The following is a 14575-nucleotide window of genomic DNA, read 5'->3' as shown; positions in this document are numbered from 1 at the left end:
ATAATTACAATTACATTTATGTGATTTATTCCTTTTCCTAAGTATCCTAAGTATTGTTTTGGCAATTAGCATTAGTGCCCCAACACTCAAAGCGTTGTATATAGTTTTTCCTTTTTTGTGTGTCATGTTAATATCCAGTAAGTGATTGACTGAATGAAAGTGACTTTGGAGAAACTTTGAGAAGAAAAAGTGTGCCTGATTTTGATTCTGAATAAAGTACTGTTCTTCTTATGCCTTTTTCTCCTTGACGTGCACACACAACTGAAAAGTTCAAGGGTGTTAAACTCGGGTTTGTTGCAGCCCCCTTTGTAGTTACGGGCTCACCTCAGAGGGCTGTTGTAACAGTGAAACCAAATAAATGTTTATTCGTCTCATCAAATTATTATAAATACACAAAAAACTGATGGATCAGAAATCAAGGATAATAGTTAGTTCAGTTATTCAGGGTTAGGATCATTTCTAACAAATCCAAGTCTCAGTTGTGCTTCTTCAAACCTCCACCACTAGATGACGGCAGCAAACAGCCATTGGTTTGTTTACTGTCAGCCAACCGCTAAAAGACACCACAGAAGAAGAACCAGGAAAGACGATGCACGACAAGGTACAGTCAAGTTTCGTGCTTATTTTCAGAGTTTGAAGGTTATGAAGAGAGCAAATGCTTTTATTGATTTTTTTTTTCCAATACAAATTCGTCACATTCACATAATTGGTGGGAGTAGGAGTAAATTCACAAAATATCTAATGTTCAGTCTGGTTACATTTAGTATGCAGTCTGTAAATACATTTTAAAACGTATGTCTTAATATGTATTATATATTCATACTAAAAAAAAATAGTTTTTATTTTTTTGTAAACCACTCAATAATTTGTAAGTATTCATATCCATTCAAACATAGTTATTTTATTCACTCTTATTTTGTACCGGATGACGAGAGATAAACGTGAAACGCTGTACTGATGAACAATGTTGTTAGAAGATGTAGCGTTTACAAATTTACAACAACAATGTACAGGAAACGTATTCGTTTAAATGCAATCTGAGTATTTTTATTACTATACAAATGAATGTAGAATTAAACGTGTTATATTTTTTTAACAAAAATTTTTTTTTCGTTACACGAGATTTGTCCAACTGGTGTTGCCGTAGATTTCACGTGATACAAGATAGATGTTTATTTCCAGGCTGCTTTTACGTAGCCACTCAATCTTCACTATATAATTCTTCATGTATTCGTACAAGACGAACTTAAACATCGAAACTGTGCGTCTGTCTCTACTTTATTGAAGTCAAACATAATTGCCACACTTCGTGTCTGGTTAAATTCGTATCAGACAGTGCTCGTCGAAATCTCTCGTCCATATTTATTTTAGCCTAGCTTAGCTTAGCTTGCTAGCCGCCAAAAAGGATACAGCTGACGTCAAGTGTGAGCGCAGAGTGTCAAAAATATCGTGTAAAAATGTTTGCAATAACGAAAGGCAAGTACAAAGAGGAGCTTTGTGGCGCACAAGAGGAGAACGAGCGACAACGTCAAGTGCTGGACGCTTTTTGCAAGCAGTCTCGAGGTGTGTTGAACAGCAGGTTTGCCACTTGTTTAATCAATACTTTTCAACAATATGTCTTTTTTTTTTTTAAAGAATTCTTTATCCGGGCACTTTGTTACGTTACGTTTACAGTTTTTCTCAATCGCTTTGGTACATTTCTCGAAACAATTGATTTTCTCATAACTATTTGTTAATATTTTCACATCACTGTGTCACTTATATACAGCAAAAAGCAGTTTCTCCTTTTTTTGAACAAGCTGTATGCAAATGAAATGATAATGTACAATTTTCTGTTGTTTACTACAATATCAGCTGCTTATGTCATGTGGATCAAAATAAATAAAAGAGTTGACCCTTGTCTCACACATTGAGTCCACAACATTTTTGCATTATTTGATCGTATAACATTTTACATGCAAAATGGTTGAACTAGTCGTCAAGCATATTTCTATACATTCTCAGATTTTTTTTCTAGACAAATAAACTTTTACTAATAAATGACCGTTTAAAGTTGGAAGCGGAAATGACGTCATTTTCTGCCATGACGTCGTCCGTGCTTCGACCCCTTACATCGAGTTATTCCAAATGGCATATATACGGGGGTAACTTTACCAAACCATTTGTTACTTGTGTCCCGCAGACGTCAGTGAAAAACATCGTTGTCCTGAGCGGCAGGAGCCAGAGTTCCCTGGCGTGAAAGAGGAGGAGGACTTGGAGCCTTTTCAAGTTAAAGAAGAGGAGCAGCCACAGCCTCCCAACATAAAGAAAGAGGAGCGGCTGCCACCATACATTAAAGAGGAGGAGCATTTCACAGAGTTGCCAGTGACTGGTGTCCATTTGAAGAGTGAAGATGAATGTCAATATGAAGAGAACAAAGGGGCGGAGTCTCCAAGCAGCAGCTCAAGACAACAAACAACAACAGAAGATGACGAGGACCGTCGTGGAGGATCACAAGCAGACAGCCTGTTAGCTCGAATGTCAGATGGAGAAGACACGTCACACTCTCCTCAAACCGATGACTATGAACAGTCTGACGGTGATGTGACATGTCACACTGACAGCAAACGTTGGAAATGTTCTCAGTGTGGAAAAACTTTTGGCTGCCAGTCTCTATTGAGAAGACACATGATCAGCCACACTGGAGACAAACCTTTTGCCTGCTCAGTTTGTGGTCAAAATTTTGCTCAGAAGGCAAATTTAAAAATACACACAAGAACCCACACTGGTGAGAAACCTTTTGCCTGCTCAGTTTGTGGGCAAAGTTTCTCTGAGAAGGGAAGCTTAAAAAGACACACAAGAACCCACACTGGAGAAAAGCCTTTTGCTTGCTCAGTTTGTGGTCAAAATTTTACTCAGAAGGGAAACTTAGCAATTCACATGCGAACCCACACTGGTCAGACACCCTTTACCTGCTCACTTTGTGGTCAAAATTTTGCTCAGAAGAGCAACTTAACAACACACACAAGAACCCACACTGGAGAGAAGCCTTTTGCTTGCTCAGTTTGTGGTCAAAATTTTCCTCGCAAGGGACACTTAAAATTACACACAAGAACCCACACTGGAGAGAAGCCTTTTGCTTGCTCAATTTGTGGTAAAAAATTTGCTATTCATGCAAGCTTAAAAATACATACAAGAATTCACACTGGAGAGAAGCCTTTTGCTTGTTCAGTTTGTGGTCAAAGTTTTTCTGATAAGGGAATCTTAAAAAGACACACACTAACCCACACTGGTGAGAAGCCTTTTGCTTGCTCAGTTTGTGGTCAAAATTTTACTCAGAAGGGAAATTTAAAAATACACACGCGAACCCACACTGGTGAGACACCCTTTACCTGCTCACTTTGTGGTCAAAATTTTGCTCAGAAGAGCAACTTCACAACACACACAAGAACCCACGCACACACATTTGGTGAGAAACCTTTTACTTGCTCAGTTTGTGGTCAAAGATTCCAAAGTAAGGCTAAAGCTAATAGACACAAGTGTGCTGGTGAGAATAGCAGTAATGAATGAAGCTTGATATGATGTCATTTATGAATTTACATTTAAAACGGTACAGAAATCATGTCTACCGCTGAATGAACGAATGTTCTGTGTACTTGTGTATTGCATGTCTTGACTTATTCTATTTTGAAATTTCTATTAAATGTTACATCAACCTGACGAGGGGCTGTTACTCTCGCTCTGGGGTGTCAAACTCAGGTTTGTCGCAGTATGTGCCATATGTAAAACCAAACATGAAGTCCCACCAGTTTGGATTTACTTTCAAATGTTGTCCCATTTTTGGCCTACTATAGAATTCACATTTTAAATAAATCCTTCCACAGATTCCATCCGATTGATTTGAATCTGTGGGGGTTTTCATCGAAAGATGTTCCAGATGAAAAGTAAAAGCAAAACTTTTTACTTGCCGAATGCTGTTGCTGTGGATACACGTCGTTTGACAAGAAAAAATAATGCTGATTTGGTTGGCCTAAACATACATACAGGTGAGAATAGGGCTTTATGGAAAGAAAATCTTTCTTTGGGAGCAGACGTTCCTGTAAACCTGTGGTTTCCGGCTTGAAATACCTTTTGTAAGCTTACTGCTCTGATTCCGCGGCCTCACAATGCAGTTTGCATTTGTTAATAATTAAGTACAATGAGAGTGTTTGGTGACGTCGTAATGGCACAAAGGACAAAACACAAACTCGATTCGTGTTCTACACTTTTGTTTTTTTTAGGCCCCGTGTTTCTTAAAGGTGTTATTTCATAGGGGGTTGTGACACAAGATTTGTCCAACTGAGGTTGCCGTAGATTTCACGTGACGAAGATGCTCCATTGCAGGATGCTTCTACGTAGCAACGCGCGGTTCGCTATAATTCATAATAATTCATCCCGAATTCGTACTGAACGAACTCAAACATCGATTCTGTGCGTCCGTCTCTACTTTATTGAAATCAAACATCATTGCTAAATTTTCGAGTCTGGTTAAGTCTGGAGGTGGGACGACATCAGGGATCAGCCCTGAGCCCCTTTTTGTTCGCTATGGTAATGGCCAGGATGATAGCGGTTAAACAGGAATCTCCATGGACTATGATGTTTGCTGATGACAATTGTGATCTGTAGAGAGAGCGCGGAACAGGTGGAGGAGAAGCTAGAGGCGTGGAGGTTAGCCCTGGAAAGGAGGGGAATGTGACGGTTAGCCGTAGCAAGACAAGAGTATTTGTGTGTGAACGGGAGGGGCCCCAAGTGGAAGAGTGGAGTTACAGGGAGAAGAGACCAAGAAGGTGGAGGAGTTTAAGTATTTAGGGTCAACAGTCCAGAGCAATTGGGGGGGGGGGGGGGGGTGGAAAAGAAGTGAAGGAGCATGTGCAGGTAGTGCTGGAAAGGGTGGAGAAAAGTGTCAAGTGTGATAGAAGAGTTTCAGCTCAAATGGAAGGAAAGGTTTGGTCCGGAGACAGTGCAAAAAGGCAGGAGGCAGAGATGAAGATGCTGAGGTGCTCTTTGGGAGTGACCCGGATGGATAGAATTAGGAATGAGTACATCAAGAGGGGACAGCACATGTTTAGAGGCTTGAGTTTCCAAAATGCCAGGCAGCAGGTCTCGAGAGGAAGAGCAAAAGAAGAGGTTTATGGATGGAGTTAAAGAGAGGACATGAGGGCAGAGGACAGGGTTTGACGGGGGCAACGGATTCGCGGTGGCGACCCCCTTGAAGGGGAAAAGCCGAAAGGAAAAGAAGAAAATGATTATTTTTGACTTTCAACTGTATTTCGAAAGCAAGAATGAGGGAGAAAGGGGCTTTACGGAAAGAAGACCTTTCTTCGGGAGCAGACGTTCCTGTAAGCCTGTGGGTTTTCCGGCTCGACATACCTTTTGTAAGCTTAATGCTCTGATTCCGCGGCCTCACAATACAGTTTGCAGGAAATCATTTGTTAATAATTTGAGTCCAATGAGAGTGCTCGGTGATGCCGTGATGGCACTAAAGACAAAACACAAGCTCGATCTCTCATATTTGTTCATGCTGCTGCAGTAAAATGAAAGCTTCAGTTTGCAGGTTTTTTTTTTTTTTTTTTTTTTTTTTTTAGGAAGTGGGCAGCTTAATTTTGCCTTTGGCAACATCCAGCACAGCCTGACTCTTGTTTGTTTGGCAAAAACCTGAAACAAAAGACATCCAAGATTTGTATTAAACATTGGACTGTTTCTATTAAAAATGACTGAAAAGTTGCGATTTCAGTGTCACGCGTGCGTGTGCGTGTGTGTGTGTGTGTGTGGGTGTGTGTGTGTGTGTGTGTGTGTGTGTGGTAACTTGCCTTCGAAAACAGCTAAGGATGATCAGCATTCCGGCAACACCGCCGAGCACGACTATGGCTGCCGTCACGACCAACACGGCGGATGGCGAGGAGGAGAACTCTGGATCAGTGCACACAAACAGAAACAGTCACAAGGAAAGCTAAATGCTAAACAAAACATAATGCACAGTGTGTAAGGTTGGTGGTGGTGGTGTTGGTGGTGTAAGAGTTTTTGTTTGAGAAATTGTCTCGTTATCAACCAACCTGAGCAAGAAAATGAGCCCGGCATTGGACATCATGGACAATCTTGGTGCGATTGGCGCCGATGAGACTTTGACAACTTTTTATGTAGTAAAAGTTAAGATTTGTATACCCTGGCATGTTGGCGGCGGGGAGCTCCACTGCTGACTTTGTGCGTCACAGCTGATGGATGAAGGACCTTGCAGCTCGAAACCAGGTCGGCACTCATACATGATCACATCGTCGCAGAGCAGGGAGTAGCCGGACTGAATTCTGGGTACGGGGCCGCACTTTGGATCTTGGGGGAGAGGTTACCGAATTGTGACAATGTTATGGACAACCTTTACTTTTTTTTGTCTTCACCTGAGTGCGGTTCTTTCCACGGGCTGAGGTTGAGGTCGGGGATGAGCGAGCTGGAGCAGGTCAGCATGGCGTCTGGGTTCTGTGTGCGTGAGAAGGGGTCTTCGGGCACGCGGGCGATGTGGCTGTTGTCGCAAATGATTCGGGACAGAGAGACGGCGCGGAGGTGTGTCCTCTGCGCGCTGGTGAACACTCCTTTCCTCTCCCACCAAAACCTTCAGAGAGGACAGGGGTCGGCAAAAGCTTTACTGCCAAAAGAGGCATTTTAGGCCAAATAACCAAAAAATCTGTCTGGAGCCACAAAACATTCGAACATTGTGATGAAGGTCTTAGCGTGAGTCACCGTAACACAAAAATACGCAGCATCCAATACTTTGACATTTATTTTCTTCTAACTTTTGTTTTCAGTTTTTTTTATTATAATGATTTTTTATACTTCGTTTTTCATACACTTGTAGACTTTTCTGATTTTCTGTTGAATTTCTGACATTTTGGGCAATTTTATGGACAATGGTCATTTTCTGCCTCTCTTCTTCCTGGGATCAGCTTTATATTAGCATTTTTCAGACATTTTTGGGCAAATTTATGGACATTTTATGGTAATTTTCAGGATTTCTTTTGTTTTTGGACATTTTATACGTAGTTACTATTTGAATGTTTTTTTTCCTGCCTTTTTATGCAATTCTCTGACATCTTTTTAGGGCAATTTCATGGACATTTTATGGTAATTTTCAGCTTTTCCTCACATTTTTTAGACACTTTAAGGTCACGTTTTGGAAATTTTTTAGTTTTTTTTCCCATCTCTCTTTTTCTGACAACTTAAAATTTGGGACTGTCATTTTAAAATATTTAATTATGAATATTTTATCCAAATCATTCATTACTTTGAAGAATATTTTATCTAAATAAATAAAACCAAGTATGTAAAAAAATATTTTTAATTTCTACTAATTATTTTAGAGATCCACAGGAGAGGACTAAAAAAGCCACATGTGGCTCCAAAGCCGCAGGTTGCAGACCCCTGAGATAGGAGATTTTTTGTGACTAAGGCTGCAATCACACTGCAGCTCAATTTTTTGTTTTTTTTCCCACAAGTATCAGATTTTTTTTCATGCAGTGTGAACGGTACAATTCCAATTTTTTTCCCACCAGACCTGGGAGTCTTTCGTATGTGGATATAAATCTGATATGTATGCGATGCGTCTGCACTGTGAACGCTCATCCGCACGCATCCGATTCATACGTCATCAAAAGCTTGATATGCGCTCGACGTGGGCGGGAGAGAGCGCTTGCAAGGGAGACTACTGACACGTCTGTGAATATATACAAGGCTGTTTTGAGTAACAGTGTTACATTTGTATTTGTTTTTAATTTAATCACACTTGAAACATGAAGCATAAAGTTGACGTGTGTGGCGTAGAAATTCAGCCCTGCAGACGGTTCATCACAAACGGCGATGACGCAACGTCATCTTCGGTAGACTTCTCAATGAAATGAGGAGGTCGAGGAGTGTCCCCTAATTTCCCCCAAATATTTCATTTTTTTATTATTATTATTATTATTTTATTTTTTAATAAAAAAATAAACTATCAAAAAATGAAAAATAAAGAATATAAAAAATTAAAAATATAAAATTAAAAATATAAAATTAAAAAATGAAAAATAAAAAATATAAAAAAAATAATAATAAAAAAAAATTAAAAAAAATTAAAAATTAAAAATTAAAAATTAAAAATTAAAAATTAAAAATTAAAAATTAAAAATTAAAAATTAAAAATTAAAAATTAAAAAAATATTATAAAAAAAATATATATATATATAGAAAAAAAAAAAATCTATTACCTCTTCCAACCTTGCTTCTCTGGCAACATGAGATGAAAAAAATAAGTCAGACGGATATCTGTTGCTGTTTGTAAACAGCACGTTCAAAACTGACGCATGAGTTAGCCGAGGACAGCAGCCAAACAGAGCGAGCGTGAAAACAGTCCACCTGGAGCGAGCGCGCTCGCGCAACTGAATTTGCATAATGTATGCAGACAAGACACATGAATCGAAATCGGAATTGGCCCTGCAATGTGAACGCAGCCTAAAACAGTTAAGTAGCGACTGAGCAGAGATTACTCTACCTGTCACCATCTCTCAGAGCTCTGAACTGTCTGGCCAGCAAGCAGGACAACAGTGGTCCCACTCTGCCTCCGGGTAGAGCCGGTTCAGAGATGGCCCCCACCCACACGTCAATGTTACGCGGTGTTCCATACAGTTTCTGGAATTTGTGAGCTAGAATCGGACTACCCAGGATGTCTGCCAGCGTCAATGTTGTGTTGGGAACGGAGAGACCGCAGAACCTTCGCCATGAGCTGTAGCCTGGTTGGGGATCAGTTGAGGAAGGTCAGCAAAAGTTTATACGTGAGAGGCTTTTCGAGCCAACGCTGGTACCTTGCAGGCCGTGGTCCCGGCCTCTCTGAAGGTTGAGTGCCCCGAGGTCCAGAGGCATTCCGCCTTGCGCCTGAAAAAGACGCTCTGTAAGCTCCTCCACCATCATCTGACCAGGAGTCTGTAGCTTGGCAGGAGATAGCAAGAGGCCACGCAGTACTGGGTCTATACCGCCTTCCTGGACGACCCTCCACGAGGCGAACAAAGAACGATGCAGGGGGAGCGAGGGATGCTGGGAGTTTGCGGCATACCCGGGCCCAAGCCTGGTCACGATGGGCTGCACGGTGACGTGAGCAAAACGAAAAGCGGCGGTGGCGAAGATGTTGGCAATGCTGGGATCCACGTCAGGGTCGTAACCCTTGTAGGGAGGCATCTGCCTGGACATGGCCTTCTGTCCGAGGACTCGTGGGAGGTAGTGCTCCCATGTTAGGATCTGGAATAGCAACAAGATTTAAGTCAGCCACTGAAGGGCAACAAAAAAAATAAAATTCTACAACTGCCATGTTTGAAGCATTCTACCTGGTGGATGGCACCTATGATCTTCCGGGCCTCCTGGTAGAGGGTGTCGGGACTCCAGTGGAGGTTAAGGTCATGTAGTTTTTTGACCAGACGGTTGTGTTCTCGCAGGAAGAGTGTGTGCAGGACCACCATGCCGAGATGCTCGTTGGCCCTTGAATCGCCTGTCAAACGTGACTCGAGCTCCAGTTGTGCAAAGTAACAATGTGCAAATACTTACGATGGAGGAAGCCTAAATAAAATAAGTGAGTGCAGTGTGAAAAGGGATTTACTCAGTACAAAACGGATACCTGCCATGTCGTTGTCATTGCTTCTATTGGCTCAGCGGCGCAAACCATCATGGTCGTCTATGTAGTTCACAATGTTGTGTTTGAATGAAGTGGACCAAAAGTTTTAATTTTTAATTTTTAATGAAGATGTTGAAAAAGATTTGCTGGTATGGCCAATCTATAGGAGTGACAACCACCGCAGTCAGCGCAGTCCTAATTAAAATTATACTGCACTAATAAACTAACCACCAGAGGGTGCTAGAACTGCACAAATGGAATAGTACCTCGCCTTTTTGAACAGATGGTGCTGCCTTTCATATTGTGAAACGACCACGGCGACGATATTGTGCCAATTTTAATATTCATCCCTAATGAGTAATGACGATCACAGCTCACTTTTTGGTGAGATGCATAGTTCATCGCGGACCTCGACTCACCAGCTTGGAAGCAGGACGTGGCATTGTCCCGTGGCACGGCGCCCTCTCTCGGGCCGCAGGGATCCAAATGAGTCTGCGGGCGCGGCAAGAAGGGCAGATAAGCCAGTTCCCCGTCCGAGTGCTGCGAGTTGCAAGCCATCGAGCCGAGAGGCGAGGAGCGATCGCGTAGCCCCAGAGCCTGACTGTCAGAGCTCCCGTACACCATACTGGCGTCCACAAAGGAAGTGATGGCGTTGAGCTGCTCACGGTGCAGAGGGGGCCCAACTCCATCCGCGCAACTCGGAGCAGAGCGGAAGAAGGGCATGCAACTCTGGATGCCATAACGAGGATCAGATGGTGGAATCTGAGGAGAAAAGCTTTTGATTGTAACAAAACACAACAGTCCCTTTCAGAAGCCGTAGCTGAAACACCTCTATGGGAAAGCAGGGTAAATCTCGGCTGCAGGTCTGGGTGCAGTCCGCCCCGGTCCGGAAAGCCACCATGCTGGGGCTCTGCGGGGTCAGCACGAGGTCGTGGTCAATCCATTGGCCCCACTCAACAAGCAGGTGGGACAGAGTGGAGTCCAGAGAGATGTTGTCATTGTGAGTGAACAGAACCTCCTGAGACACCAGTCGGACCTGCGCAGACCAACAAGGAGAGGTGAGGGGGCGAACCTGCTGTCAACAGGACAGAGAAGACAGTGGTGGTGGAGGGAGCGCTCTAAAATAGTTGGGTCAAAAAAGGACAAAAGTTAAATAACCCAACTTTTTGGGTTACGTATTCAACCCAAAACAGATAACCCAATTTTGGGGGTTATTTATTCAACCCAAAAAGTTAAATAACCCAACATTTGGGGTTATTTATTTAACCTAAAAAGCTTAATGACCCAACTTTTTGGGTTATTTATTCAACCAAAACAGATAATCCAGTTACTGAACTTTTGGGTTATTTATTTAACCCAAAAAGTTAGGTCAAATGATTAAATCACACAGCAACCCTTTTTTGTGTGTGTGTTGGTAAAATAAACGGGGTAGGGGTATTTGTTGTGCAAAACAATCCAATTTTGATTATTTGACCCAACTTTTTGGGTTAAATGAAAAAGTTTGGTCGGTTCCTTTATGACGCATTTTGTTGAACGTTTTGTTAAACTGTTTTTAGAGTGTGTGTCTTACTGGCGGCAGGCTGAAGCTGTGATAGGTGTGATTTGGATCCCAGCCTCTTGGTGTCCCCCATGCGTCTTCATACTCTGGAGGCAACCAGCGAGAATAGGGAATGTTTGCAGAGCCCCATCTGGGATGTTGTCTGAGCAGGAGGAATAGTAACAAAATGTATCTATTAAAATTGCTTTATTCTCCTTAACCAAGGTCACACATAAACTAGCAGTTATCAACTTAAAAAAAACAGCTGGGGCCCCAAAATCGCACCTTGTGGAACACCATACGACAAACCGTATGTAGAAAACTGTATTTCAGCTGCAGAGTGTGATTTTTAGCAAGAGATTTGAAAGAACATGATCAAGAGCTGACCTGTTGTTGCAGTTGGCAGTGATGGTTCTGTAGCGTTCTGCCACGCAGCCAGTCGGACATCCGGCTGTGCGCAGTTGAGCCGAGCAGCCAGTGGCTTGCAATAGATTCTCTACATCTGATTCCCTCAGCAGATCTTGCGGGACAAACACAGTCATATAAATGAAAAAGAAGTATGCCCAGGGACGGTGCTGATGAATGACGGACCGGCAAAATTGTATATATTGCCTACCTCCGGTTATTTACAACCGCACATAAAAAAAACACAATACTATAACAAACACATAACCATGCAGGCGTACCTAATGAAGCGTCCGCCAAGCATATTAATTTAAGTTTTCATACCGTGACCAATGGGCTGCATCATAGTGTTCGTGTAGACCATTTCTCTGATCAGCTCCACCGTGTTGTCCAGCAGCTCGGCGGCCCGGATGTGAGCCCTGCTCGTGCTTTGGGTCTGTTTGAAGTGAGCCAGCAGATCAGTCGGTCTGAGGGCACCTTCTGACAGAGACTTCTTCACCCTAAAAGTGGCACATTGTTAAAATTGTTGGGGAGAAAAATATTTTTGGGAGATGTTGCAGGCAAGATGTTATGGACCTTTCGCTTGTGTGAGCGTAGGCGCCATCGGTCAGCTCAATAGCCCTTCGAAGAGCCTCCTCCACAAACGCAGAGCCCGCGTGCACTTTTTTAGACGGGAAAAAAAACATTACGAGTTGGGCCTAGTAGTGTTGCGACTCGCGAGAGCAGCACAGTAGTAAAGTAGCTCACTTTATTACACTGCTGTGAGGTCCCTATGGACGTTTTTCACACCAAAAAAAACTGCATGAAAATACATCATCATTGTGGGGCTCAACTTCTGGTCCTTATATTAAGCGCTAGATACAAGATGGATCGCGGAGTATATTGTACACAATCTCAAGCCTTTGCCCAAGATCACCTTTGTCAAGTTCCACGAGAAACTCATCAAAAAAGGGACACAAGTATGGAGGACCAAAACTGCCAAAATTCAAAAATAAATAAATGACTAGATAAATAAATGACTTAAAAGTGAAAATAAAAATGGATGTAAAAAATATCATTCGAAAATTAAATCCCCAAAAATAAATATAAATGGTAATAAAAATGATATATATATATATATGCGTGTGTATGTGTGTATATATATATATATATATATATATATATATATATATATATATATATATATGTATATATATATATGTATGTATGTATATATATATGTGTGTGTGTGTTACAGAGTAACGTTGGGTGATTTCTAGAAAATACAGATACGTAACATTTGCCAGCTTTTCTACTTTTTCACTCAGGTGGCCCATGTGAAAATCTTAAATATAAAACACATAATGTCACAATAAACGGTCTTTACCAAACCATGTGTAACTTGTGTCCCGCAGACGTCAGTGAAAAATATCTTTGTCCTGAGCGGCAGGAGCCAGAGTTCCCTGGCGTGAAAGAGGAGGAGGACTTGGAGCCTTTTCAAGTTAAAGAAGAGGAGCAGCCACAGCCTCCCAACATAAAAAAAGAGGAGCGGCTGCCACCATACATTAAAGAGGAGGAGCATTTCACAGAGTTGCCCGTGACTGGTGTCCATTTGAAGAGTGAAGATGAATGTCAAAATGAAGAGAACAAAGGGGCGGAGTCTCCAAGCAGCAGCTCAAGACAACAAACAACAACAGAAGATGACGAGGACCACCGTGGAAGATCACAAGCAGACAGCCTGTTAGCTCGAATGTCAGATGGTGAAGACACGTCACACTCTCCTCAAACCGATGACTATGAACAGTCTGACGGTGATGTGACATGTCACGCTGCCAGCACATCGTGGAAATGCTGTCAGTGTGGTCAAACTTTTGGCTGCCAGTCTCTATTGAGAAGACATATGATCAGCCACACTGGAGAGAAACCTTTTGCCTGCTCGGTTTGTGGTAAAAAATTTGCTCAGAAGGGAATCTTAAAATTACACACAAGAACACACACTGGAGAGAAGCCTTTTGCTTGCGCCGTTTGTGGTCAAATATTCCCTAGTAAAGCTAAAGCTAATAGGCACAAGTGTGCTGGTGAGAATAGCAGTAATCAATGGAATTGACTTTGGAGAAACTTTGAGAAGAAAAGTGTACCTGATTATGATTCTGAATAAAGTGCTGCTCTTCACATGCTTTTCCCTCCTTAACGTGCACACACTTACGACTGAAAAGGCTGCACTCTCAAGTTGCCATGCTAGTTGAGTCGGGGATAGTGGGGGTTACTACCTGTGCTGTTGCACTCGCTCAAGGGTGTTAAACTCGGGTTTGTTGCAGTCCCCTTTGTAGTTACGGGCTTACCTCAGAGGGCTGTCGTGACAGTAAAACCAAATAAATGTTTATTCGTCTCATCGAATTATTACATATGCACAACAAACTGATGGATCAAAAGTCAAGGATAATAGTTTATTCATTTATTAAAGTTACTGTAAAAAGGGTAAGAAAGGGCAAAATCTTTGGGGCATGTGGCAAAAACTTTAAACAGTCGGACTACTATTGAGCTGATATGTCTGACTTGTGAGAACAAAGTGCATACTTGTAGATAGACCCTAATATATATAAAATATTTCGAGTAGTCGGTTCACATCTTTCCATAAGTAACGAGCTGAGGTCCTACCTGAGGTGTTATCAAATGGCATTGCTCGCCATGGGAGGGACAAGAGCAGGATGATGGTCACCTACAAGGAGTCGACATTGAAAAGAAGACATCTAGCACAAAACTGAATTTCAACCAACTCACCCCGTGTAAAATGTCCATCTTGATATGCTTCCCTGTTAAAATCGGGCTGCTGGTACAGAACAGTATCTTACTGCTGTGCTGACTGAGGCTCATGGTCAGCGCCAGCAAGCGTGTGTGTGTGTGTGTGTGTGTATCAAATGGCCATTTATACACTGGCAGGTATGTGCAGAATCCCCTTATCAGTCCCGCTGGTGACAGGAAGGCAACATCAAACAAGCTGTGCTGCCTAC

General features: G+C 42.2%; 2 protein-coding genes across 2 annotated transcripts; one reads left to right on the top strand and one right to left on the bottom strand.

Annotated features, from left to right (window-relative positions):
* The first annotated feature begins 927 nt into the window (after positions 1 to 927).
* Positions 928 to 3869, top strand: LOC147175258 (uncharacterized). The gene is made up of 2 exons (XM_086074391.1): positions 928 to 1563; positions 2183 to 3869. The coding sequence occupies exons 1-2, from the start codon at positions 1458 to 1460 to the stop codon at positions 3547 to 3549; spliced, it is 1473 nt and encodes a 490-aa protein (XP_085930517.1). The 5' UTR covers positions 928 to 1457; the 3' UTR covers positions 3550 to 3869.
* Positions 3870 to 4529: 660 nt separating this feature from the next.
* On the bottom strand, positions 4530 to 14460 carry epx (eosinophil peroxidase). Its single transcript, XM_086072704.1, has 15 exons — positions 14346 to 14460; positions 14223 to 14283; positions 12162 to 12246; positions 11910 to 12085; positions 11568 to 11700; positions 11214 to 11343; positions 10473 to 10679; positions 10063 to 10405; positions 9360 to 9520; positions 8844 to 9273; positions 8534 to 8771; positions 6411 to 6622; positions 6181 to 6345; positions 5829 to 5928; positions 4530 to 4638 (listed from the first exon to the last, which is right to left on the bottom strand). Exons 1-15 carry the CDS (start codon positions 14436 to 14438, stop codon positions 4530 to 4532), a joined length of 2643 nt encoding a protein of 880 aa, XP_085928830.1. The 5' UTR covers positions 14439 to 14460.
* Between the last annotated feature and the right edge of the window lie 115 nt (positions 14461 to 14575).

This window comes from Leptonotus elevatus, chromosome 4, assembly GCF_054856555.1.
Source record: "Leptonotus elevatus isolate MCC_2025b chromosome 4, RoL_Lele_1.0, whole genome shotgun sequence".
In the NCBI taxonomy this organism is placed as follows: domain Eukaryota; kingdom Metazoa; phylum Chordata; class Actinopteri; order Syngnathiformes; family Syngnathidae; genus Leptonotus; species Leptonotus elevatus.
Note: the sequence above shows the minus strand (reverse complement) of the source record. Positions and strands in the feature narration are given on the sequence as shown.